General features: G+C 37.1%; 3 protein-coding genes across 7 annotated transcripts in view; 1 reads left to right on the top strand and 2 right to left on the bottom strand.

Annotated features, from left to right (window-relative positions):
* LOC120482456 (NACHT, LRR and PYD domains-containing protein 1 homolog) overlaps positions 1-26,450 on the top strand; it is a 69,097-nt gene that overhangs the window by 15,903 nt on the left and 26,744 nt on the right. The window lies entirely within an intron of this gene.
* On the bottom strand, positions 495-26,091 carry LOC120482461 (natural killer cell receptor 2B4). 3 transcript variants are annotated; one of them, XM_089131461.1, is made up of 7 exons: positions 25,972-26,091; positions 4,388-4,696; positions 3,864-4,124; positions 3,611-3,730; positions 1,325-1,380; positions 1,061-1,216; positions 495-923 (listed from the first exon to the last, which is right to left on the bottom strand). In XM_089131461.1, exons 1-7 carry the CDS (start codon positions 26,024-26,026, stop codon positions 768-770), a joined length of 1,113 nt encoding a protein of 370 aa, XP_088987587.1. In that variant the 5' UTR covers positions 26,027-26,091; the 3' UTR covers positions 495-767. The 3 variants fall into 3 exon arrangements, with proteins under 3 accessions (XP_088987587.1, XP_088987589.1, XP_088987588.1); XM_089131463.1 differs by lacking the exon at positions 25,972-26,091 and adding an exon at positions 5,207-5,316 and having other exon boundaries at positions 1,061-1,207; XM_089131462.1 differs by lacking the exon at positions 25,972-26,091 and adding an exon at positions 5,207-5,315.
* The window catches only part of LOC120482463 (CD48 antigen), a 47,950-nt gene continuing 30,389 nt past the window's right edge, over positions 8,890-26,450 (bottom strand). Inside the window, exons 2-7 of one of the 2 annotated variants that reach the window (XM_089131468.1) lie at positions 13,467-13,775; positions 12,961-13,221; positions 12,671-12,781; positions 12,023-12,063; positions 11,093-11,176; positions 8,890-10,925 (exon numbers count right to left, since the gene is read on the bottom strand). In XM_089131468.1, the coding sequence (XP_088987594.1) occupies positions 10,752-10,925; positions 11,093-11,176; positions 12,023-12,063; positions 12,671-12,781; positions 12,961-13,221; positions 13,467-13,775 (980 nt within the window). In that variant the 3' untranslated portion in view covers positions 8,890-10,751. The remainder of the gene's footprint in view (positions 10,926-11,092; positions 11,177-12,022; positions 12,064-12,670; positions 12,782-12,960; positions 13,222-13,466; positions 13,776-26,450) is intronic. The other variant, XM_089131469.1, reaches the window with a different exon arrangement.

Here is a 26,450-nt window from a genome sequence, read left to right as displayed (position 1 = left end):
CAGGTTTGTGGCTGTTAAATTCTTTTTATTAACTTGTAAACTTGTTCACTGTTTTTTATATATATATAGGATTTGTATTAAATCCATATTCATTGAATTAAATCGGGAATTGAAATCGAATTTAGAATCAAAATCGAATTGAATTGAGAGCTTGCGAATCGAAATCGAATCAAAGTGGAACATCTGAATCGATACCCTTAACCTAATGTACAACACCATGTAGTGTATGAATTGGCTTTGAGAAAGGTAAATTATCTCAATTGGAACATGTTCAATCATAGGCTCCACCACCACATCTATTTATATTGATACCTGATACCTATTTTAGAGTCAATACTCTATTATGTGGGAAGAATGTTTTAGGTTTACATTTATGCAATTGAAGCTGTTTATTAAAAGATCTGTACAGGACTGAGATTTCTTGTAATACTTGCTATTGATCATTATTGTATGTCTTAGCATATGGACAAATGAACAATGTGTATGTATAGCTAATATGTGAAAATATGTGATATTTTGCATTCCTGTCTGTCCACATGCAACAAATTTACATCAAAAATACTATAAAAAAATGTTTTATTTACATTCATTTATTCATATCATTTATTTACATTCACCATGGAGACCATGTACTTGCTGCATATACATATGCATATATTGCTGCTCAAACTATGTACTTGCTGCTTATTTACACCGAGACCAACAGCCTTAATTTTATTAGAATCACTATAAGGGTTCAGCTTTATTAAACGTTCAACTTTATTATTTTATTCTGGTTTTGGGTGCACAGATTTATCCTCGGCTGGCTGTTTATTGACAACAGCATAAATGGTGTTTTCAGTTTCAGGTTTTGGTTGCTTCTGAATCGTACAGTAGACAGTGACTGGTGTATTTGACTTGCTGTTCTCTGTTAGTGTTGCACTCTGAAATAAAGAACACAATTATTTGCGTTCATTAAAACAGTTTTCCAATACATCCTTTAAACATCCACATGGTCTCACGCCTGGACGTGTCTTTAATCGAAATTTTTGTAAAATTACAGTAAGAGTTTGATCTTCACCTGATTCACAGAGTCATGACTGGGTGAAATCTCGTTGGTTTCCATCTTAACATCAGGAGGTCCGTGTTCTCTCACAGTGTCATACAGTGTGCAGGGTTTCGCTGTTTTCTCCAACATCTCCAGTGGACTTTGTTGTGGTTTAATATTCTTAATATTCTGACAACATTCAATCAACATCAGACTCAGTGAAGCAAAACTTGATTCAAAAAGAAATAAAAACATTTATCATCAGTGGTTAATGAAGAAATGTAAAATAAAACTTACATCAACTTTTTCATAGACTGTAAGTTCATTCTCCATATCAGGGGAGTAGGAATGATCTGAAAACATCATAAACCTCATCACTCTATTCAAAAATCGATTTAGGATGTTTATTAAAACATTTTATTGTTAAAGGAAATATCCTTCTAGCATTTTAATTCTGTAGGATTGCATTACATTTTTATGTCAAATTTTATCTGTTTAAGTGTCTTTCTTACTGCTGAAATCAGGCACAAGATCATAAGCTTTGTGCAAATATTGTAAATATGATTATATTTGTTTCTTAAAATTAATAAAAGACATTTAACATACAGTAAACACACAGTACAGTCTTTTATTTCTAGACAAACATACTCTTAAAGGGTTAGTTCACCAAAAAATGAAAATAATGTCATTAATGATTCACCCCTCATGTCGTCCCAAGCCCGTCAGACCTCCGTTCATCTTCAAAACACATTTTAAGATATTTTAGATTTAGTCCGAGAGCTTTCTGTCCCTCCATTGAAAATGTACATACCTTGTCCAGAAAGGAAATAGACATCATCAAAGTAGTCCATGCGACATCAGTGGGTTAGTTACAATGTTTTAAAGCATCGAAAATACATTTTGTCCAAAAATAACAAAAACTACGACTTCAGCATTGTCTTCCGGTTCTGTTGTCGAGCCGCGTTCACGAGTCCGCAGTGCCGCACTGCTGACGAAAGACGCTGCTGACGTGTTATCTGGTGTGTCCGTGTATTCAGGAATAATGCAAGTCTTCCTCAGTGTCGAATTCCTTAGACATGTTTGCGAAGATTGTTTTGTTTACTGTAAGCGAAGCTCTTTCGCACCAGACTCACGTCAGCAGCATCACTGAACACGGCTTGACGACAGAACCGGAAGACAATACAATGCTGAATAAAATCGTAGTTTTTATTATTTTTGGACAAAATGTATTTTCGATGCTTCGAAACATTGTAACTAACTCTCTGATGTCACATGGACTACTTTGATGATGTCTTTTTCTGGACAAGGACAGTATACCGTACATACACATTTTCAATGGAGGGACAGAAAGCTCTCGGACTAAATCTAAAACATCTTAAAATGTGTTTTGAAGATGAACGGAGGTCTGACGGGCTTGGGACGACATGAGGGAGAGTCATTAATGACATAATTTTCATTTTGGGGTGAACTAACCCTTTAACTAGTATCACTCAATTTGAAATGGTGGCTATTAAAGGTGCTTTATGTATTTTTAGTGGCCTCTATCGGTGACGTTTCAGATTGCAACCAATTTTTACAAGAGCGCTCGTACTCTTGCGCGTGCTCGAACACAAGAGCGATCACTCGTGGTACACGGCCACACTGATACTTTCAACACACTGGAGAAAGCATCACACAACATGCTGGAAATTCATATAAACTCCCACTGCAACGTTACAATAATAGGCTACTTTTATCAGCTTGACGTTGAACTAATGCTCCACACTCGTATCATGATAACGTTTCATTTGGGGTTTTATCTAGCATAAGGCATTTCACTAACTATTCGTTTATCTTTCACAATCAGCAATGTCAACATAGGTGAATGTATAATATGATAACGAAAACGGTTTGTGAACTAGACTGAACAATTTCAGTGCAACAGTCAGATCGTGAAGTAACATTACTGTACTAAACGTGTCTGGAAATGTGTATTATAAACAATATGATAGTAGTGGGATGAGTGACGTTAGACGGTAGATCTAGTACATAAAATAAAAAGTTACATCCTAAAGCACCTACTTTTTGTTATCCTGGAACAGTCTATTTATTCATTTCAATAAAAATTACGGAGGTCTCTCCATAAATCAAACGCTCTGCCGATGTTGATCCGTGTTTTCGTCCTAAGTCGATCCGATTCACGTTTGGCCTGACGAGCTTCAGTAGATAATTTTTTTAAAAATTTTAGTTTGTTTTGTGTTGTGCTGGAGGCAGGAGTGTTTTGGTTTTATCAGACTCATGTCGTTCGCTGCAGTGCCGTCACATAGACTGTATATAAAAAGGTGAGAGGCTCGGGAACGTGCATGCACGTCACATCCGATGGATTTCGCAGAAATTCCGACCCGGAGACTTCACATAAAAATAGGAATACTGGCCTTCAGAGGTAATAGCAAAACCCGACAAGTGGATCATTGTAATGTGTGATTAAAACCCCTTCACACACATGCAATGGATTCATTTTAGAAGAAAAGTTACATTTAGCACCTTTACTTAAATTCTATATAATGTGTCTTTAAAATTAATGTAAGATTAGATGCTTTGTACCTTTTTTTCTCGTGTAGAGACACCAGCCGATCACTGACACCAACGAAATCGGTGTCAATATGCAAATGAGGGGGATTAACCATGAGGGATACGATGATTGGCTTAAAGCTTGGGGTTTTTCTACATGAATGATAAGACAACAAACAGTTTTCCCAAACTGAATTTTAAACAAACAGGCATTTCATACCAGTGTTTAGTTACATTCTCTCATTCATATTCTCTTTATTCATATGTGAGTGTATGTGGTATATACCTTTATTAACAGTGCAGAGTTCATTAACCTTCTTTCTGTCAGTCTTCCAGCTCACAGGGTTGCTATGGTTACACATGATGATGTCATCACTGCAGTTTAGATTTAAAGTGTAGTTATCACGTGATGTCTCTTCTTCTGGAGAACAGCTGCTACTATTATAGATGGAGCTGATGGTAATGTGACTCCCTTTACATGTAAAGCTACAGAGGTCAGGTCTGGACCAGTTTGAGCTTACAGTCAGGACTGGAGCTTCTACTTCATCTGAAACACACACACACACACACACACACACACACTTGAGTAAACTATAGAACACAATTTATTTATAGGCTACTATTTTGTTCAGACTTCTTGAAAAGAACATAAATAATTATCATTATACATAAAGTATGTTTTGAACTCATATGTTAGCACATTATGTGCATAATTTATATTGTATATAAGAAAACCAAGTGAATAAAATTGACTTTGTCTTAGTGTGTATGCAGTAACATCATAGATTAAACAGAACATATCACACTCACCTATAACAGATACTCTGAATGTAGCAATATTTTTCTCTGATTCTCCACTTGTTATTGCTGTATAGAGTCCACTGTCTGTCTTCTGTGTGTTCTTCAGTGTGAGAGATAAGCTTTCAGCATTGAAATACACTCTGTCCTTGTATGAAGAGTGAGGTTTTACTTCTTTAGTTCCTCTTATATATCTAACTATATTCTCTGATTTATCATATCTCCAGAATAAAATATCAATCTCTGATAGTTTCTGAGTCTGTATATCCAGTTGAACAGAATCTCCCGTCTTCACAAACACAGAGATCTCAGCACTGAACCCTGAGGAGAGAGAAAATAAGACTTTGATTAAAGGACAAATTTAGTAACTGTTTGCTAACAGGCTTTGTAGCATTATAATAGGGAAAAATATATCTTTCTCTGAAATCGTTACAGAGCTGAAGACGAAGTTCAAAACCAAAAAGTTCAATCCAAATTCCCAACCAACAGTAACACTTACCACCATAATTAATAATTATGATCAAAATTATATGTGCAAGGGCTTATGGGAATATCACCATCATAGAATCCCATTATATGTGACGTAGTTAATTAACCTTAAATCACCCTTATTTCTGAACTCTGATTTTTACTGTAATCTTGTAAAATCCTGGAAACATTTTAGTGAACCGTTTTTTAAATGAAGCTCACTTAAAACTCAATTAAACTGTCAAAAAATACTGCCAACTAAACAAAAACTAAACAAGGAATTAAAAGTTAATTTCAGAAAGAATCTTATAACCTACTTTCACTTAATCAAAAGTATGATAGTAAAAAGATTGGATTTTGTACCTGTGATGTAAGCAAGAAGAGAAATTAACCGGAGTAGCCTAAAAGCCATTGTAGAAAACAAAAAATTTCCAACAAATGGCCGTTTCTGTGCGAGTTCTTCAATGGAGGAAGTATGAGAATGTGACTGCAACCTCAGGACCACAGAGGAAGTCCACTACGTCATTTCCTCTTTACTCTGCTCGTTCAAATCATGACAGTAAAGAGATTACTACAACAAAGTGCAAGTATGTTTTATAGATATAAAGAAAACGCCTTGCGTCCTTTGAGTTCATGCGAGAAGAAATTAGAGTCAGAAAGTCAAAGACGGCCCAGAAACAAACATCAACAAACAACACAACAAAAGTCAAACAACACAAAACTATTGCTAATATTTTAGATAAATTAACGTTGTTTTCCTTCCAGGTTAAAAGCTTTTCCTAAAGCCTGTAAATGTAGTGTGGTTTGATCTGACCTCTATCTTTTAAATTCAGCAAGTGTTCCTCTTCACTGTACCCACGTCTCACTTCTTTATACCTACACATATCCTGTGTGCACATTTGGTTAAAGGGTTAGTTCACCCAAAAATGAAAATTAGCCCATGATTTACTTACCTTCAAGTCGTCCTAGTTATATGACATTCTTCTTTCAGACGAATACAATCATCGGGTCATATTACAAAATACCCTAGCTCTTTAAAGGCCTTCTGAAGCAAACCAATTAGTTTAACATACTTTATAGAAAACAAAATTCTAGCTTCCGGCCATTCGCTGCCGGAAATAAAAGCTTGGAAGAGCCAGGACATTTTGAAATATCTGATTGTATTCATCTGAAAGAAGAATGTCATATACACCGATGACTTGAGGTGAGTAAATCATGGGCTAATTTTCATTTTTGGGTGGACTATCCCTTTAAGGTCCATAAATACATAGAATATGTACACAACTTACTCAAAATATAACAGGCCTTGTTTATGAATATGCCGATATAAAAACTGCTATATAAAAGTGAGAAGCTTGGATGTTCATTCCCAACCAATCTATACTTTGAGCAACTGAATTTTATATATAAATATAGGCTATAATCATTAGGTCAAACCTGTCTTCGCTTTTGTTTTATTTTAGACTGTGAGTTTGCCTTGGTCTCCCTGCGTTTCAGTTTCACTTTGTGTAGTTAGTTCCCTTTAGTTATCCATTTATATCACTTTTTTTGCCCCTCGTTTACCTTCGTGAATGTAGCCTTCAATTTAGACTGTTAAGTTTGTGCTCCTTTGGATTGTCTTTATGTTGTGGATTATCCTTTGGACTGCGTTCTGATTTTAGTTTCTTTTGTGTTTCAGTGTTGTCTTCTCTAATTAATAAATGGATTGCATTTAGATCCACACCTCATCATTACATGGCAATAATAAATCTATCATTATTTAAAATGTGAACCTTATAGTTTTCGTACCTTATACTGCCACTATGCATAATGCTATTTTTACCAATGGATTTCTGCCATCTAAAACATGACTGTTTACAGAAGGATAAACCCAACTTCTTAAATTTGTAAAAAAAAAAATAAATAAATAAAAAAAAAATCCCTCTGACTCATAATTTGTTCCACAAAAAAATAGTTTTTCACAAAGTTCTTTTGAAATGTATAGTGTTGCGTTTTTCAATGAAAAAACAAAAAACATTTCAAATGAATCTGAGAATATATTGAATGAATTGAACATTTTTATTAATAGAGAAGTTAAAAAGTTTATTTCTATAGCACATTTACAAGCAGCAGTAAGTCAGTGTTTTTTATTCAAATAAACAATAAACTATAATAACAATCTCCCACATGCTGCATCTCCATAATGCAAATGCAAGCACTTTGTTTTGAATAACCAGTTAAAATGGATAGGCTTTCCATTACATCACATAATTACATCAAATAGTCCCTGAGCAACAGTCGGTTCCAGGAGTAAAACAAAGAAAAAAGAAAAAAGGTTTTGTACCGATGACTTCTAAACCTTTTAGGACAGAGCTGTTACGATCTACGACTAGGTTGTTAATCCATGGTAGGCCTATAAACTTTTTGTTTAAGCTAAAGTACTGTAGGCTGGCCAGAAAAGAACTGGTCCCCGACTGAGCCTGGTTTCTGAGCGGCTGTATAGATAAATGAACACAATAAATAAATAACTTTTGTACAACAGAAATCAATCAACGAACTTACTTGAGCTGGATTATGACACAATTTTCTTCTAGATCTGCTCTAAAGCCGAAACAAATTTAGTTTCATTATCTGTTATCACTGTAAAGCTTCTTTGAAACAATCAGCATGGTAAAAATGGCTTAAATAAACAAAGCTGACTATATTATATTTAAAACTTGGAAAAGAATCAGGAAAAAAAAGTAAAATTCGATTTTCAAATACTTTTGTTTTTTGCTTCAAATAAAATTTTGTAATGTTGTTGCTGGTAGCCTAACGCTTTAACAAAGATTTTTTTTAAAATCTATGGTAATAATACGTAGGCCTACTGAAAATAGCCTACTTCAGGAACCAATGCTACGCTACATAGGCCCATAAAACATTAAAATAAAGCCATATATGCTAATATGTCTCTTTACTAAAAATTGTGCGAATAAATAAAATGTAAAAAATTCATAATAAAATTCCATTTCTAAAAACTAACCATTGTAAAACGTCTATTCGGCTATTATAAAGTGAATAAGTGATCTCGCTACACTGTATTATAATTTCACTTGGTTTGTTGGCTGCGTCTGAAAACACAATATAGGCTAATAGCCTAGGTGAAAATCAGTAGGCTACGTGACAAAAGTAGTAAGCCTATGAATGAATTCACATAGCCTACTCAAAAACAGTAGACAAAAAAAGTAGCCTACTCTTAATGACCTACTTCTGAAGTGAGGATTCTGAAGTGAGGATTTGTCATGAGATTTGTGAATGAGAAGCAAAGCAACTGGTCACATGATAATGACAACATGGCGAATGTATAACGTCCAGATTACAGCCACTGTCTATGATAACAGCTCGGACAGATTGTTTAATTTGATTTAAAGAAATAAATAATTGGGCATATTTTCTTAATATACCCAGTGTTGAGAGCTATGACAAATTCAAGAATCAACAAAAGTCTACTTTAAATAAGATATTAGTCAGACCCAGCCTCGAGGGCCAGAGTCCAACAGTTTTAATTTCTTCTTCTTCTCTGGATTTTTACAGCTGCTGCAATTCCCATATAGGTCTAAAACCCCTGTATCTTTTGCCATTTGATCCCTTGTCGACCCAAAAGTTTTGTCTCCTTCTCCTGTCTGCAGCACTTTTTTGCTGGAATGAATCGTTTTTTCGAGTCATTTCGTTTATTCGACTCGAAAAAAAGATTCGTGCATTTTGATAAACGAGTTCGAACAGGAGTCACGAACGTGCATCACAGAACAGAGCAAGGCGAGAATTTGAGCTTTTTGTTTTTTAAATGTGCGATCATGTTTCTAGATAAGACCCTTATTCATCGTCTGGCATCGTTTAAAGCCCTTTGAAGCTGCAACGAAACTCTCATTTGGACCTTGAACCGTTTGTCCGTTATATGTAGAAAAATCCTGGAATGTTTTCATCAAAAACCTTAATTTCTTTTCGACTGAAGAAAGAAAGACATGAACATCTTGGATGACATGGGGGTGAGTAAATTATCAGCAACCTACTACTAATTTAAAGGGGGGGGGGGGGGTTGACTGCTTTTTTTATTTGCATGATTGTATTTATGAGGTGCAATATAACATGTATTCGTGGTTTTTCGTTTTTAAAAAGTCTCATTTTTCATAAACTTCACACGTTTATTTTCAGCCACGCTCTCCTCTGTCCTCGAACGAGCGGTTGACTTCCTGAGCCTATGAAACCACTCCCTCAGAAACACGTCGTGGGCTCAGATTGGTTAGCTTGGTCCGGTGTGTTGTGATTGGCTAAACTGTCGCTTACGTTCTCCGGAAAGTTAACGCCCATTACCTTTACGGGCACGTCATGAGCTCCGTTCCAGATGTAAATATGCGTCGAACTGCTGTAACAGTATGACCCAGAATCAGACCGAGAAAGCCGCGATGAAGCGAGTCAAACAAGAACCACGCCACACACGGCTCTTAATAAATGTTTCTGAATGATAATTTGCTACATTTTTTAACTTTATACACGTTTGTTTAACACAATAGCATCTGACTGGCAACAATAGCAACTGACTGGCTACTAATGTTATACTCAAACAGCGGTGGCATGTTTACGTTCTTGATCAAATTGAAATAACGTCATAAAACATATATACATGAAAAATACATTTACAACATTAGCACTTATACAAAATTCATGTTTGTACACGTTTGTCGTAGACACAAAATAGCATAACTAATAGCCTAGTGGCAATAAAGCTAGCCCTGGCATTTGTAAAAAAAAAAAAAAAAAAACTAAAACACAAGGCTACGTCTGGAATTATACATGCAAATACATTTAAAATGATTAAGTCTTAGCCTACTTACAGGTTGTGGCCCAACAACTGTGGTTTTAAATTTGGATCTGCTTCATGTTTTAGTAACAGTTTCTTGTTGAATCCGGTGTTGAACTTGTGGAGATTCTGGAAGCTGTCTTCCGTAAAATGCGCAGCACAGAGAGCTAAATTACGATCGTCATTTTCAGGAACATAATCAAACATAAATTGTATCCATTGTTGACGAAGTACAGCGTCCTTAGTGGGTTAGTGACGTACCATAACCCAGCTGTTGTCCCAATCCAGTCGTTTTTGTAGGCATTAAACTTCCTGATTTTTAAGACGATATCTCTGCTTACACTGAACTTTCAGCGCTGCAACTTTGCAGATACTGTTCATGCACCAACAGCAACATTACAGACTATTTAAAATGAAAAAAGATCAGGTGATCTTTAACTAGATCAGGTGTAGGCTATTTGACAACGCATTCTCACCCCAAGGCGTCACCTTTGACCATGCTTCAATATTTGACGCTTTAGGCTAAAGGAAAGCGTCTGTTAGAGGACGCGGTTAGGTTTAGGTGTGGGGTGGGGGTAGGGTACACGCGATCCTAGGGCGTCATCTAACTGACGCTAAAGGGCGCCTAAAACGTCAGATATTGAAGCATGTCCAAATGCTTCCCAAGGCGCTGACGCCTTGGGGGTGAGAATGGGCTGTATTTGATTGAGGTTGAAGAAGCCAAACTGTGCAGCTCCAGGAATAGTCTCCATCTACTGGATATTTGTCAAAATTCACTAGGAAGACTTGTGATTTTGATACTTGGCATAGGTGAGTAATGTTGTATTTACAGTACAGTGCTGCATTAACTTGTCTGGCTTTTTACATGTATTATAAATATAACATGGGAAGTGAGGCCAATATTAAATCTATCTGCAGTTTTATAGTGATTTTGAATGATTTTTGATTCTGATTCTAATTTCAGAATAGTATACAACAATACTGTTCTTATTATTTCTACCATATGCTGATATGACAGAGACATACGAGTAGGATGCCATTTTCAGATTAGCCCTTGTGAAACTTCCTGTGACAAACAGCCATGTTTCCATGTTATGCCTCATCAGATGAAATGGTGGGTGGTTTCTTGGTTGGTTGTTTGCACACCATTGAATAAATTGTATGGTCTGTTTCGACAGGGACTGCAGGTTTTTGGTGTTGTCCAACTGTGCAGTAGGTTGTGTTGGGTCGATTATCTCCCATTTGCTCCTGTGTCTGATCTTGAACCTTATAAGTTAAATATAAAAACTGATATTTTTTAAATGTCCCCTGAATAATCATGCTTAGCTGAACAATTACTAAAATAAAGAAAGACATTTTAATCAAACATTCACTAACCTACAGTTTACAAAACATGCATTTAGCTAATAGAATCATTTTTTTCATAAGCTTACCCTGTTTACATTTTCGTCTATTCTCACCCGGTCTGGAACATCATATGTATGACCATCACTGTTGGTTATCTGCATTTCTTGAGCCTAAAATGTAAAAAAATTATAATAAATAAATAAAAAAACTTTATTTATAACGTTCTATCAAAAAAAAAATAGTTTGTGTACATGGAACACATGGACACTGGCTTAGGCTTGCAACGCTGTGATAGGCAGCTTTAAAGAGAGCAACACCAGCTGAGAAGAAAGCCTCTGGTTGGACTCCAATGAATAAGGCGGGTAAATAAAACAACATAGACACACAACATGATTGATGCAGAGATTATAGCAAGGACTAAATAAGTGAAAAGCTCAAAACAATCCAAAGGACATTTGAGGAAAGGAAGTATATAGGGTGAAAAGCACATGAAGAACAGGTGAGCACAATTTATCAAACGAGGATTAGTCAAATTTTTAAGGCAAAAGAAAACATGGAGGCAGAACAAAAGAAGCTAATGGTCATTCTTCTCAATGGTGAATTACAGTGTGCAACGAGTAGTATGTCTGATCTCACGAGTAGACAAAAAGTATGATGACTTAATACTCCCGGCGAGATTCTGAAGTGTGCATACAATATTGACTTTACAATCCCTTGATGCCACGGCCAATAGTTATTATTTATAAACGAAATGTGTCTAAACACTTTCTGCTATGCAAAGTCAAACAGGCAAAGCACTGCTACTTGGGCACAGAGATATCACGCAACACCTGAAATCCTGCACGACACCGGCGTGAATAGAAGCTGTCTATTTTCTCAACAGTAGACAAAGTAAATGGCGATGAACACGGCAGATTTTGTGAGAGACGAAGAGGATGAATTCTCAGTCAATAATCAGAACTATACTTTAGAAGAGAATGCTTTGGCAAAATGATTAATAGTAATATGAAGCTTACCTCAACTTGAGCATAGACTGTACTATCAGCCTCTTGGACACCTGAGGTTTAGAATGTACAATAACATATCAACATCAAAATAAAAGGGAATGTATTCATTTCTCAAACTTCTCACAAAAATTGTTTTTTTTTTTACAGAAAAGGTTGTTTTACACCGTGCAAACCATTTCAGATATAAATAAAGATATTGCATTAGTCTTTAGTAGTAACCCTTTGTATTGAATTTAATATTTTGCTAAATATTATGAATATTCTTGAATTTGTTGTTTTCCTTTCCTTGTTTTTAGAACCAGCAAAGAACAAATAGCCTACATGTGAAGCATGTGATTTCTGCATGTGAAAAACATTGTTATATTTAACCCTGAAAATGTATTGAGGTGAATATAAAAAACAGAATAGATTAAGATGATCAGATTTTTTTTTAGTTGGTCACTAACTTATGATATTTAAATGATGTAATGAGATTCTTTACTGAATTAAAGGTAGGAGAAACCAGTATTCTGCATTGTTAAAATGGACCAAAAGAGAGAAAAATGGAGAACCTATTTTTAACTTCATTTTAAATTACTTATTTTAGTACAAAAGTACTTGATCAAATTGATGAACAGAGATATTTTCCATAGAAAGTACGAGGCAACATGGGCATACCTTTTTTACACTTCCTGCAGAGAAAGACTAGAAATATTGCAATTGCCAAAACACACACCACTGCTACCAAAATATATTGCCAAGACTGGAGTAGCTTAGTCTCGTCATTCCCTGGAAAAAGAGAAACGTATATCATTAAGAACTGTAGTTGTCAGTTAAGCAGTTCAATAGCTTAGAAACCCAAAGTGCCATATTTGATTTAACATGATTGATTACTCAATGCTGTGTGTGTGTGTGTGTGTGGGGGTGTGTGTCTGTCCGTGTGTCTCTCTGTGTGTTTGACCAGATACCTTTGACACAGAGCGGTGTAATGTTTATTCTGTCTTTTTTCCAGCTAACTGGGTTGCTATGGTTACAGATGATTAATTCCTCACTGCAGTGCAGGATTAGAGTGTAGTTCTCATGTGATGTCACTTCTTCTGGAGAGCATCTGTTGTTCTGATAGCTAGAGTTTATCATGAGGTCATGAGCTCTGCATGTGAAGTTCACAGTACAGAAGTTACCACTGAACCAGTTTGAGTTTACAGTCAGAACAGGAGCCTCCACAGCGTCTAAAACACATTCATTTTTAAATAAATCATACATCACTCTAATGTACGCTGTCAAATTCCCATAGCTGTTTACAGAATGTACTGACTGAAACATGGGCAGATAAATGCTAAACATTGTTTTAATTATATTTAATATTTAATTTTTACATTTAATTCCTCTTCTCGTATTGTACAACAGTCCAAATAATAAAACACTGAACATACATGAGTCTTATGATCTGAATGCCAAGCAAAATCACACTCACCAATTACAGATACTCTGTATGTAACAATATTTTCCTCTGATTCTCCACTTGTTATTGCTGTATAGAGTCCACTGTCTGTCTTCTGCATGTTCTTCAGTGTGAGAGAGAAGCTTTCATCATTGAAATAAACTCTGTCCTTGTAGGAAGCATGAGGTATTTCTACTTTAGTTCCAGGTATATACATAACTATAATCTCTGATTTATCATTTGTCCAAGATAAAGTATAAAACTCTGGTAGTTTCTGAGTCTGTATATCCAGTTGAACAGAATCTCCCGTCTGCACAAACACAGAGATCTCATCACTGAACCCTGAGGAGAGAATAAGAGTTTCTGAGTACAGCTGCTGTATTCACTATAGCCCCATTGTACACATTTTTTCTGAAATGGGCATGATCAAATAAATAAAATGTTTTACATTTAAAAATACTGCTTTCAAACCTTTTTAAAACTTTTTTTTCTTTTTATATAGAAAATGGCATTTAAAAAAAATATATATATATAATGCACATGTCTGGAGCTCTTTGTCACTTACCAAATAATCAAAATAGGGAGGAGGTGACATAATTATGAAAATGTAAAATTAAATGTGTATTAGGCTACAACACTCAAAACGTTGTTATGCTGTTCACTTTATTTGAACAAATCATTTTGATGTAACAGCATTGTAACAGATTTCTCATTCAAACAGTCATGCACAATGTTAAACTGACTTGAAACTGTTACTGACTGTTTGGCTGTTACTGTTACTGAATGATTTCATTTTGAAATATCTCTTGATCTCAAAAAGAAATTAGTTCAATTTACTTTAAATGGTAACTAAACCCTAAACCAACTTTTTTTAGTTAATGATCTGTAAGAATAGGGCTTTATTAGTGCTGATGATTGATTTGAGTAACTTTTTGACATTTGGGTATAAAGTGTTTTGATTCTACATACAATATACAGTAATGGTGTAAAAACGTCTTAGTGCTGCCCTTTTCAGTTTGAACGGTGGCTACTGCAGTTGAATTTTCCTATTGGATGTTTGCGGTTCATCGTACGCGGGTAAGCAGATTCCAGCTCACCACGCTCTTTGTACGAGCTACCACTAATGGTTCATTGGTGAATATCTCGAATCAAGAACGTGGAGTTTTGGAGCAATTTCTTCGGAAATTATAGGCGGCGGCGAAGCAGGAGCTTGACTGCTCCGTGAATACACCTTATTCACGGCAGCGCCATCTTTGTTTTTTAATGTGAATGAAAGCGAGGCTGTGAGGGATAGACATGCATCTCTTCAATGAGCTGTACTGTTATTTAATGTGTTTTCGGATTGTTCTGCTCATGAAACACTGGAAAAACATCTTTCCAATAAATTTCAGTTGACAAAAAACTCCCGAAAATGTAAGTTGTGGAAAATGAAGTAATCTAGGAGCTTTATTCAGCTTTTTACAGCGGATGCCATTGGAAACACGGTAAGTCTATCCCTCACAGCCTCACTTTCATACCTGTCATGGCGCTGCTCTGAATAAGGTCTATGGATCAGAGGAAGGTTGGGGGGAGAGAATGGAGGGGAGATATGATGAACGTGGGTGGAAAAGAGGGAAAGATCGAATTAAAAATATATAAGGAATAAAAGAGTAAGAAGTGATAAACATGACGATTCTGAAAGTGATGAAGAAAGAGAGGAGAGACTATAAAGAAATTGAGAAATATGAGGTTGTAATACGATTTAATGAAAGGAGTCAGGCAATCATGAAGAAGGTTAGCCCCTTTGTGCTAACAATACATCAACCCTGGGGTGCGTTTCCCAAAAGCATCGTTAGCCAACTATGATCGCAAGTTCCGTCGTTATCAGCATAGTTCAACGAGTCAGTGTTTCCCCGAAACCATCGTTCCAACGAACATTCGCAAACAGCATCGCAAAGTTGTGTGACCTGTGGTTAGAGGCATGTGTTTCCATCGACACGTTTTTTTTTTTTTTTAACTCTTTATTTATTCAAGTAACAACAAACATAACAAACATGACATAACAAAACAGAACAGCAGGGTGTAATGTTGCAAAGAATCCCTTTCACACTTGAGTCTTATAGAGTATCCATTTCTTCCATCTCTTTTCAAAAAGAGCTGATTTCAGCCTAACAAAGTGAGTGATTTTTTCCATTGTAAAGATTTCTTCCATTATCTCCTTCCATTGTGACACTGTTAAAGTGTGACTCTTCAGCCAGTTCCTTGTAATAGTTTTTTTGGTGGCCATCAACAAAACTTTGTATATATACAAATCCTCTGGTTGTATAACAGAATAGGAAAGTAAACCAAGATACATAGTTTGGAAATCAGTTGGAAACGCATAGCCCAAGACAACTCTTATTTTAGTCGCTATGTTTTTCCAGAAGGGACTAACTTTGGGACAAGACCAAAAAACATGAGAGTGATTGCCAATCATCCTCTGACACCTTGATCTGTAGTTCAGATTCCCACTTTTGTTTTATATAAAGGGAATTAATGCCATTACAGTTTTGTAGGCATTTATACAGTCTAGAAACAATTTTGAGGGTAATTTTTGGTATGCACCCGACACCAATTCTATCAGCTTACAGCCCTCCTGTGAAAGGTGGGGCTTTATCTCAAAATCGTAAAAGTGCCGTAATTGAATGTATCTAAACAAGTCTGTTCAAGTCAAATTCCCTCCTTACTTCCTCAAATGATTTAAACACCAAACCCTCAGTCAGCATACACACAGCTGTGATTCCCTTTCCAATCCACTTTCTAAATGTGCTATCCAAATGACCACTCCTAAAATCAGGAGAGAAAGAAGGCCAAACCAAGAATTTACAATCCCCTTCGAATTTGTATTTTTTCACCGTGTCCCACCAGAGCTTAATGGTTGTTTCGACTATGGGGTTCCCCTCTTTCAGCTGTATATTAGTTTTCTCACCCAGTCTTGATTGAGGTAGAGACGTTGGGATATAGTTGATTTCAATTTGTTTCCATTTGGAATAATAATTAGGTGAACACCAATAGATAATATTCCTCAATTGGGCAGCTGTAAAATAATCTTTGAAATTTGGAAGGGAGAACCCCCCTTTCAATTTCTCCAGCTGAAGTGTTTTAAGTCTAATTCTTGATTTTGCCCCCTTCCATATAAATCTACTTACTTGCTTATCCCATTTAGCGAACTGAGAGTCGGGTATTACAACTGGTAGAGAAATAAATAGGTGTAACAATCGGGGTAACATATTCATCTTAATCACCTCAATCCTGGAATTAAAGTCTAAAACTAGATTTGTCCATTTAGTCAGGTCCCTTTGTATTACCTCATTTATTTTACTATAATTAGCTTCATATAATGAACTGAGATCTCGCGTCAAAAAAATACCTAAATATTTAATTTGTTCCGAGTCCCATTTGAGTTTGTGTTTTCTAATTTGATCAGATGGGCTGTAATTAATACAGAGGACTTGAGTCTTAGAAATATTTAATTTGTAGCCTGATTTTCCTCCAAAGTCTTCTAAGATTTTTAAAAGTTTGGGGAATAATTTATCCGGATTCTGAAGATATACTATTACATCATCTGCAAAGAGACTTACTCTTTGTTCTTCATTGGACACCATTACTCCTTTAAGGTCTAATGTTTGTCGCAAGTATTGGGCTAGAGGCTCAATTAACAGGGCAAAGAGGGAAGGGCTCAAACAACAGCCCTGTCTGGTTCCTCTGAAGAGCTCAAAGTAATCAGTCAAGTCGCCGTTTAATTTGATTCTTGCCATCGGCTTATGATATAAGGCTTGTATACAGTTAATATTAGAATCATTAAACCCCAGCCTTTTCAGAACTGCAAATAGATAATGCCAACTGACTCTATCAAAGGCCTTTTCGGCATCAAGGCTTACTAAGGCTATTGGAATATTTTGTTTTTTAACTTCATTAATTATATGTAAGGAACGTCGTATGTTGTCTTGGGCTTGGCGCCCCCCAATAAATCCTGTCTGGTCCTCGTCTATTAAATCAGGAAGGAAAGACTCTAGTTTTTAGCTATAATTGAGGTAAATATTTTATAATCGACATTTAAGATGGAAATTGGGCGATACGATTCACATTTAACACTGTTCTTCCCCTCTTTTAATATGACTGAGATGATAGCTTCCCTCCATGAGGGGGGGCACTTTGCGTATTTTAACTAAAAAAACAATTGAGTTATTAATTCTGCCTTTGACAATCACGAATCTACCGTCCTTATCACAGTCTTCCTCCATCAAATCAAAATTAACAGAATTAGAAACAAGGGTGATCACTCCCCTCCTTCTGTTATTCTTATAAGCACTAGAAAAAGAATTTCTGAATCCTAATTTTTTTAATTTATCATGCTCTTCTTTTGGCAAATGAGTTTCTTGGAGGAAGATTACCTGTGCTTTACACCTTTTTAATTTAGTTAGTAATCTACTTCTATTAATTGGACTGCCAAGACCATTTACATTTATTGAAACAATTTTAAGTTCACCCAAGCTACTTATGATTGATGAACACAGAGGACGAACCCCCCCCACCCCCCCCCACCCCCCACCCCCCCTCAGTGGGAATATTGCCTGACCCACCATGACCCCGTTGGAGGGTCTAGGGATAGTTCTCCAAAAAAAAGAGGTCCCTATGCAAAGGTTGAGAGGCGTAGACATCCCCTCCATCCTTAAAGTCCAACGATTCGACGCAAACAACATGTGCCGCTCTACAATGACAATGGATGCGCGAAGATTGCTTTGCGATTATAAAAATGTCCATATCCTAGAAATCAGATTCCGCTTCTTTGGAACTCCTTCAGCTTCAGCTTTGCCCTTTGAGCTGTAGCTGGTACGAAGCCTTTGGGTGGTTGGCCCTCCCGCTGCCATAAGTTTAGCTTTTGGAGCCAAGTTTCTGCGTCCTCTTCCGTCACAGCCGGCAGCTCCACATCGAGACCTCGCCTCCTTAGCTCTAGTCCCGCTTCACGTGCGGAGCCGTATACTTTAGCTCCGTCCTCCCAGTGAATACGCATATTTGTGTACGGTGTTTGAAAGCGAATGCCTTTCTCCTTCAGCACCTTTTTAATCTTCTGGTACTCCTTTCTCTTTTGGACAATTTCTGATGCGTAGTCGTGATCAAAGTAGATGTTCCTGCCGTTTAGTTGAAAAACTCCCCTTTTCTTCCTTTAGTATCATCTCTTTAATAGTGAATTCCTGGAAATTGATTATGATAGGTCTTGGTGCGTCACCGGGCCACCTGGAAAGAGCTCGATGGGCTCGCTGTATTTTAAGGTCCAATTCAGCTGGTAATGCCAGATGTCGCTGGAGCAGATCTGCAACGAAATTCGCCATTGACGCCGGCTTTTCTCCTTCGTCAACTTCAAAGATCCTGATGTTATTTCTGCTGGATCTTGACTCCAGATCGGTCAATTTGTCTTGAAGGGCCTTTTGTCGCTTCATACCCTCCGCCACCTCTATGGCCAAATCCAAAGTAACGTCCTCTACACGCCCCACCCGAGACTCCGCTTCTTCCACTCGGTCGGTCAGGCCTCTCAAGTCCTCCGCCATCGTGTCAAGTTTGCCGCTTAATTCCTGCTGTAGAGAAGTAATATCCTGTCTCACTGTGGCGTTGTCCTGTTTCAGCTCAGTTCTGAGAGATTCGATAGCTTGAAGCAAGACGCTAGCTGTAACACCGTCTGTAACGTTAGCAGGGTTAGCATTAGCTTGCTGCTCTGCGTGGCTAGCCTTGGACGACGAAGCGTTTTTATCCCGAGTTTTCGACATTTTCGTTGAATTACCGTCTTCTTCCTTTCTCAAACCACCTTATTGCGTGTTTAATCACCGTAAAGGATGTACCAGTCTCGAGTGTGGTGGAAAATATTATCAAAATTGAAGAGCGATCCACAAGCACGTCTAGTCTCTCATTACACCGGAAGTCCCATCGACACGTTTTTATCCGAATTAAAGGTAGTGTAGGTCAGAATTTCATAAACTTTTTTCCAAATTTGTTTAACTTTCTATATATATATCAATGCATAATTCAAATCTAAGTACTCTGAAAAAAAGAGTATAAAAATTGAGTGACTCTAGACCGTTTAAAAAGCTCATTATTTCGAACCGGGGACGAAACAACGATTGGTTTAGGCGACTGTCACTCTCTCGCAACCATGGCAACCACCCTTTTGCCACACAGGACCTGCCCACTTGCGCGTATCCAGATCGTACCTGTTCGAATGCCTTTGTTTGAGCTTGAAGATGCAAAACTCGACGCAGGTCCTCTTGTCTAAAAAGTTACCCTTGCCCTGCACTTCGACCACCTCGTCCTCGGCCTCTACTTCCTCGGACCCTAATAGCACGGCCTCCTGCACGACCTCCTCTGCTTCGCCCTCGACCACGGATCTGTCCTCGAGCTGACGATGCGGTACTTGCTTTCTTATACTGTCTATGGGTAACTTACTTGTCTCGGGAGTGTAGTCCTCATCAGAATCAACAATGCTTTCATCAAGCAAACTCTTACATGCAGTCAGAACACCATATATGTTATGAATCTTGCACGAAATTCATCTTCATCACAGTGTAAATGATGGCAATGGAAAATCGTGTATCATGCAACCTGTTTTTAGCTTTGCCTTATAGATAACTAGCTCGCTAGCGAATCAATAAATATATATTGTAAATTTTACCAATATCAATATGCTAGCTTGATAGTGAGTAATAAAATACAACTTTTGTTTATCTTCATAATGATAGTTAGATTTTTTTATTTACATGTGTTTCTGACATGATGTCACTACATGCACTCCTTCCTCCTCTCTGCTCATCTCAGGTAAATAATGCGTCTTCAGCTCAGCTGTCGGAGTCGCACGCTCATGTGTTTTGGGGACGTGGCTTTGGAAGGAGCCCAGAAGGGAGGGGGTGAACTTGAAGTGAAGGGAAATAATGAGCTGTCTTTAAAACATGAGAGGTCGTGAGAGGTCTACAGACACTCGATTTTTATACTTTCTTTTTCAGAGTACTTAGATTTTAATTATGCATTGATATATACAGAAAGTTTAAAGAAATTTTGAAAAAAATTTATTTTTTTTTAATTCTGACCTACACTACCTTTAAGTGATATCGAATGAAAAAATGCCTTATGGAAACAGTAAAATTCGATGAAATTTCATGAAAATCGACTCGGTCTCATGGAAACGTTATTTGCCGAATAAATAATTAATTGCGATTAAGTTTTAGGCCCTTTTATGGTTGCAACACGCCAGAAGACGAGTTAATTACCAGTCTGTTTGCGCACACATGGCGGATGTCAACAAAGACAGATGTACAGTAAGTGGACAAAGCAAAAAGATGCTTCAACCAAAGGGTGTCCGTGAACCACGATCTCCCAGAACTGATGGAGCGCTGTCGTTCCCACACCACAGTCACCTCCACTGTCGTCGGGTATACGTGCATCGGCATCATCATTCATAGCAATGTTATAGCGTCGCTGTTTTCTTAGTTTTGCTTGTTTTTACATGGCTTGGTTAAATTGTAATGTAGAATGTATTTCTTGTTAACAGACTGGCGCTGCTAGTATAACACACCGTTGCCATGGACGCAGTTCAGAGACGGAACAGACTATTTTCTTTAGCAGAAGCAATACTCGTTTTTAAATCAATAAACTGGTTTTTAAGTCAATATTTTGAGTCAAATTATTTATTTATTTGGTTGATTTATATGTAATAAGCAGGATAATATATAGCGAGGCGGTTGTTATAGCGAATACAACCCCTTCAACAACCGCCTCGTATACATTATCCCATTCAAATGTAGCTGGCACATAAGCATTATTAGGCTTCAACTTGTGAAATATTGATCATTTGTTGGTAGATGGTGCGATCCGTTTTGTCTAACAAAACTTTGTTCGCAAAAGTTTGCTTGAATGTTTGGTTCAGTGCGAAAATGAATGGAAACACCTAAAAATGTCTCAAATCAATTCGACATATCAATTTGATCACAAAACAACATGTGATGTCATTACGTACAGGTTTTTATTCGCTTTAAAGCCGTTGGATGGAAACACCCCAGATAGCAAACTGACATTGAATCAACGTGGAAATATGACATTGAAACAACGTTGATCTGACATTGTTTTGCTCATCGAATTAACGTTGATCCAACGTCAGATGCGTCATTCTTTCAAAACTAACGGAAAATCAACTTGAAATCAACGCGTTGTTTCAACGTTATGAAAGCAAACCAATTTTCGATTTCATTTAGCTTTGAAGAATGCCGCGTCTGACGTTGGTTCAACGTTAATTCGATGAGCAAATCAACGTTGTTTCAATGTCATGAGAGACGTCGTTTCCACGTTGATTCAATGTCAGTTTGCTGTCTGGGACACTTTCACGAGCTTTATCCGCATGAGTTTTTTAACCGAACTTCAGATAATTCGATTGACAAGAGGATGGAAACATGGCTAAAGTTTCTATATTGCCACACATTTGGACGTAATAAATCCTTATCTTGAGCAAAATAAGCAAGCTGACATTCAGTACAACTGATGCCTTTTATTTAGAATACATACAAATGTAATTTACGTCTTTTAGTTTGTCAAAAGATTTGAAGTAGGCTACCGTTGAAGAGTGCGCATGTGCGAACTCGCTCCAGTGAAAACGAGCCAAATACTGAGTCGGGTAATAAAGCAAAACAACTGAGATAGAAATAGTCCTCAGATGACATGTCTAATTTATATAAAAAAATCTAGAGTTAATTGGATCCCGAAACCCATTGTCACAAAGTATCGTTCAACCACGTTGGTTTCGCGCGTGGTGGAGTAATAACTACTTTTAATGAAACTGTTTGAGATCCAATTAACGCTAGATTTTTAATATAAATTACAAACATGTCATCTGAGGACTATTTCTAATTGTTCTCAGTTGTTTTGCTTTATTACCAGACTCAATATTTGGCCCGTTCTTACATAGTAGAGTACGCTCGCACATGCGCACTCTTCAAACATGGTACTTTAAATCTTTTGACAAACTAAAAGACGTAAATTACATTTGTATCTATTCTAAATAAAAGGCACCAGTTGTACTGAATGTCAGCTTGCTTATTTTGCTCAAGATAAGGATTTATTACGTCCAAATGTGTGGCAATATAGAAACAATGCCTCTAACCACAGGTCGAGAGCTGTCGTTCAAATCACACAACGACGTAGTCTGCTGATTCACTACCATAGTACGATGCATCATTGGAAAAATCAACTAGCTAGTCACGACTGTTTCCCGAAACCCACTGTCGCAAAGTATCGTTCAACCACGTTGGTTTCGCACGTGGTGGAGTAATAACTGCTTTTAATGTAACTGTTTGAGATCCAATTAACGCTAGATTTGTTAATATAAATTACAGACATGTCATCTGAGGACTATTTCTAATTGTTCTCAGTTGTTTTGCTTTATTACCAGACTCAATATTTGGCTCGTTCTTACATAGTAGACCACGTTCGCACATGCGCACTCTTCAAACACGTTACTTCCAATCTTTTGACAAACTAAATTCCATTTGTATCTATTCAAAATAAAAGACACCGATTGTACTGAATGTCAGCTTGCTTATTTTGCTCAAGATAAGGATTTATTACCTCCAAATGTCATGCAATATAGAAACGATGCCTCTAACCACAGGTCGAGAGCTGTCGTTCAAACCACACAACTTTGCAAAGCTGTTTGCGAATGTTCGTTGGAACGATGGTTTCGGGAAACACCGACTCGTTGAACTATGCTGATAATGACGGAACTTGCGATCATAGTTGGCAAACGATGCTTTCGGGAAACACACCCCAGGCTAGTAAAATTGGGGACATTGAATTTGCAAAAATCCTTAAAGGGTCATGAAACCCCAAACCAAATTTTCTGAGATTATAACAGAGGTATGTGTGTTGAACACCATTGAAGACAGTGTTAGCATCTGTTAGATTTAGTAATAAGGTTAAAATGGTTAAATTTGAGGTTTTGTCCGCTTTTTTCGTCTTCCGGGTTTAAAGTCTTCATTGTAGCGGGTGACGTGGCAGTGCACTGCACAGTGCGTTGATGACTCATCGGTGTTATCCTATGAGAAGGCATGGCCTCTTAATTATTCATGACACCACGTGGATCTTTCCAACGACAGACATGACAAACTGTGATATCGCGTAGTAACGTTAGATGAGAGAGGCAATCATGGGACGCAAACTATTTGTTTTCATGGTGCAAAGTCCAAGTGCGTTGAATATGTTCCCCGCGATGCTGCCAGGGCTAGTCTCTGGCTCTGGACGGTTGGTTTGCCATCAAACACGGACACGTCTAAACCTGATCCTAAACTATAGTGTGTGTGCCGTGAACATTTTCGCGAGAGAGCTGCAACAAGTGGAGAATGATGGACTTCGCCTTGTTGACAACTAATCCAAGTTGCGTCTTGCGAGTGATGCAGTATCCTGAGGACTTTCTATCCCTTCAGAGGTGTGTGTGTGTGTGTGTGTGTGTGTGTGTGTGTGCGTGTGTGTGTGTGTGTGTAATGAGAAGTCATTTATTATGAGGGTTCAGAGGGCGCGTAGACTATGCACTTTCTTTTACTGTCTATGCACGGAACGATTTTTTTAAGCGGAAAATTAATAATTTTTTCATTTCAGTTGCATTTGACTAGACTTGAGCTGAAAGAGGGGGGTTTCATGACCCTTTAATGATGGGAATTTATGAGGTGTTCTGATGCAGGACAAATGGGATAAAGCTCAGAAAATTAAGGATATAGTAAAATGTAAGGTGGAAAACACTGGAAGGGTGGGAATAAGGAAAAAAAGATGGAAAGATAGGAGTGATTACAGGTGCACCATTGAGTGTAAAAATGGAGGAATTAAAGAAGAATATTAAGGGAGCAAAAATTGTGAGTGTACAAAGAATGAAACAAAAAGAGATGGAGTGGTAAGGACAGCGAAACAGTGTCAATAGAATTTGAAGAAGAGATGCCAAATAAAAGTATTTTTGGGGTTTATGAGCTATCCAGTGAGGGTGTTTGTTCCAAAACCAAGGAAATGCTTCAATTGTCAAAGGTTAGGCCATACAGCAAAGATGTGGAGGGGACCATGACTATGGAATGTGTGTTTCAGGGATATCTCCAAAATGTTGCAATTGTGGAGGAGCCCACAATGTGGCTTTTAGTGGATGTGAGGTAATGAGAAGGGAGACAAATATCCAAAAGTTAAGATTGGAAAAGGAAAATTACTTATGCAGAAGCTGTAAAAGAAACAAAGAAAACAAAACATACAAGGAAGTAGATATGGTCACTCAAGAGCAACAACAAAGTAACCATGAAAACAAATGGAACTTGTTACTTTTATAGCAGGTGTGATAAATAGTACAGCAGTTAAAATCAAAAAATGAAAAAATCCTGTTGGTGGTCAAAGCTGCAGTTAACCACTTCGGATTAGAAGGGCTGACATGGGAAGAGGTGAGGGAAATCCTTACTAATCAGTCAAGTCAAGAAGTGTCTATTATAAGTGTCTGTTTACTTTCGGATAGCTACCCTCTCACGTTTTGGCCTACAAAGTGACGTGATAATTTCGGCACTCTATGCCCTTCTCCCCGAAAACATGAAAGTAAATAAGTGGCCAGTGAACTAAAGAGAAGTATAGAGTAAGTTTGAAGGTTACTTACACAATGTGTATCTGATATGAATAAAACATGTCGTCTAATTATAAAGGAAATAATTATGATTGCCGCTTCCAGACATAAGTGTATTTGACAAGCTCTAAATATAATGTTTTTGATTTTTTTTTTGTACTTATGTAAATTTAAATGTCTGAAACGTTGAGCACTCTCCGTCTCTGGCTCAGAAAAGATGTGTAGCCTACTACAAAACAGGCTCATTGCAGACACTAAATTAGTTAATCACCTAATTTTGAACGTTTAAAATGCACTCTATTTATGAATTTATCTTAAAAATGTAAAACTTTTCTTTCCGAGGGAGCATGCCCCCGGACCCACCTAGAGGTGCAGATGTCCACACCACACACAAAATACTGTGGGCAACACAGTAGCTTATATGATAAATACAAAAAATACAAAATACTCTTATCACTAAAATACGTAACATTACATTATTAGGATTTTACCTCCTCCGCCTCGGTTTGATTATTATTAATCGTTTTAAATTTTTTTTTTTCATGCAGTTTTCAAAGTGACAAAATAAAGCAAAGCACTATACTCCACACTTTTATTTCCTCAGTTTCTGAATTTGATGTTCAGAGGCAAAATACAAAAACAATTGTTTGTTTGTTTTAAAAATGTTATGTTAATAAAATAAAATTATTAACATTTTGTTGGGGCGATTGCTAGGGACAGGTGGGGCACGAATCCTTCCTTCAAAGTGGGGAATGGCAGAAAAAGTTTGAGAAAGACTGCTTTAGAGGATATGCAATATGGTGATCTGAGCCTTGCCATGGCATGTGCAATCATCACTGTCACAATAATCATTATCAATCAACAGTTATATAACAATATATATATAACAAAAACATATTTTACCTGTTTTGAAGGTCAGAAGAAACAGAAATAATACAAGTAGATTATTTACTGCCATTGTAATAAACTAAAAAGATCAAATGAGTTCTGTGGCTTGCTACGTGTTAAAGCGGAAACATGAAGCTTGTAGAACGAAAGCAAGTTCCTCTTCCGCCTCAAAGGTGGGTCGCTATAGGTTGAACTCGTAACTACAGGGGCTCAGACAACCTATAGCGATTCCCCCATGAGGAAAACAGCTCATAAGTCATTCTAAATTGTGTTTTTGAAAATGTAAATATGCAGGTTTTGAGTTATGCAGGTTATGGGGTAGAATATACAATTTGTACAGAATAAAAATAAAGTCACTGGAAAGTCCCCATAAAACATGAAAACATGTGTGTTTTTGTGTGTGTTGTGCAAAGGGTATGTAGTTTTTAACCAAAAACCTTACAAAGAACAAGTTATACCTTCCTTTCTCATGGCTACATTGCTGCAATAAACCA

This window comes from Pimephales promelas, chromosome 5 (assembly GCF_988280905.1).
Source record: "Pimephales promelas chromosome 5, fPimPro1.hap1.1, whole genome shotgun sequence".
Classification (NCBI taxonomy): domain Eukaryota; kingdom Metazoa; phylum Chordata; class Actinopteri; order Cypriniformes; family Leuciscidae; genus Pimephales; species Pimephales promelas.
This window is presented reverse-complemented; position numbering and strand designations above follow the sequence as displayed.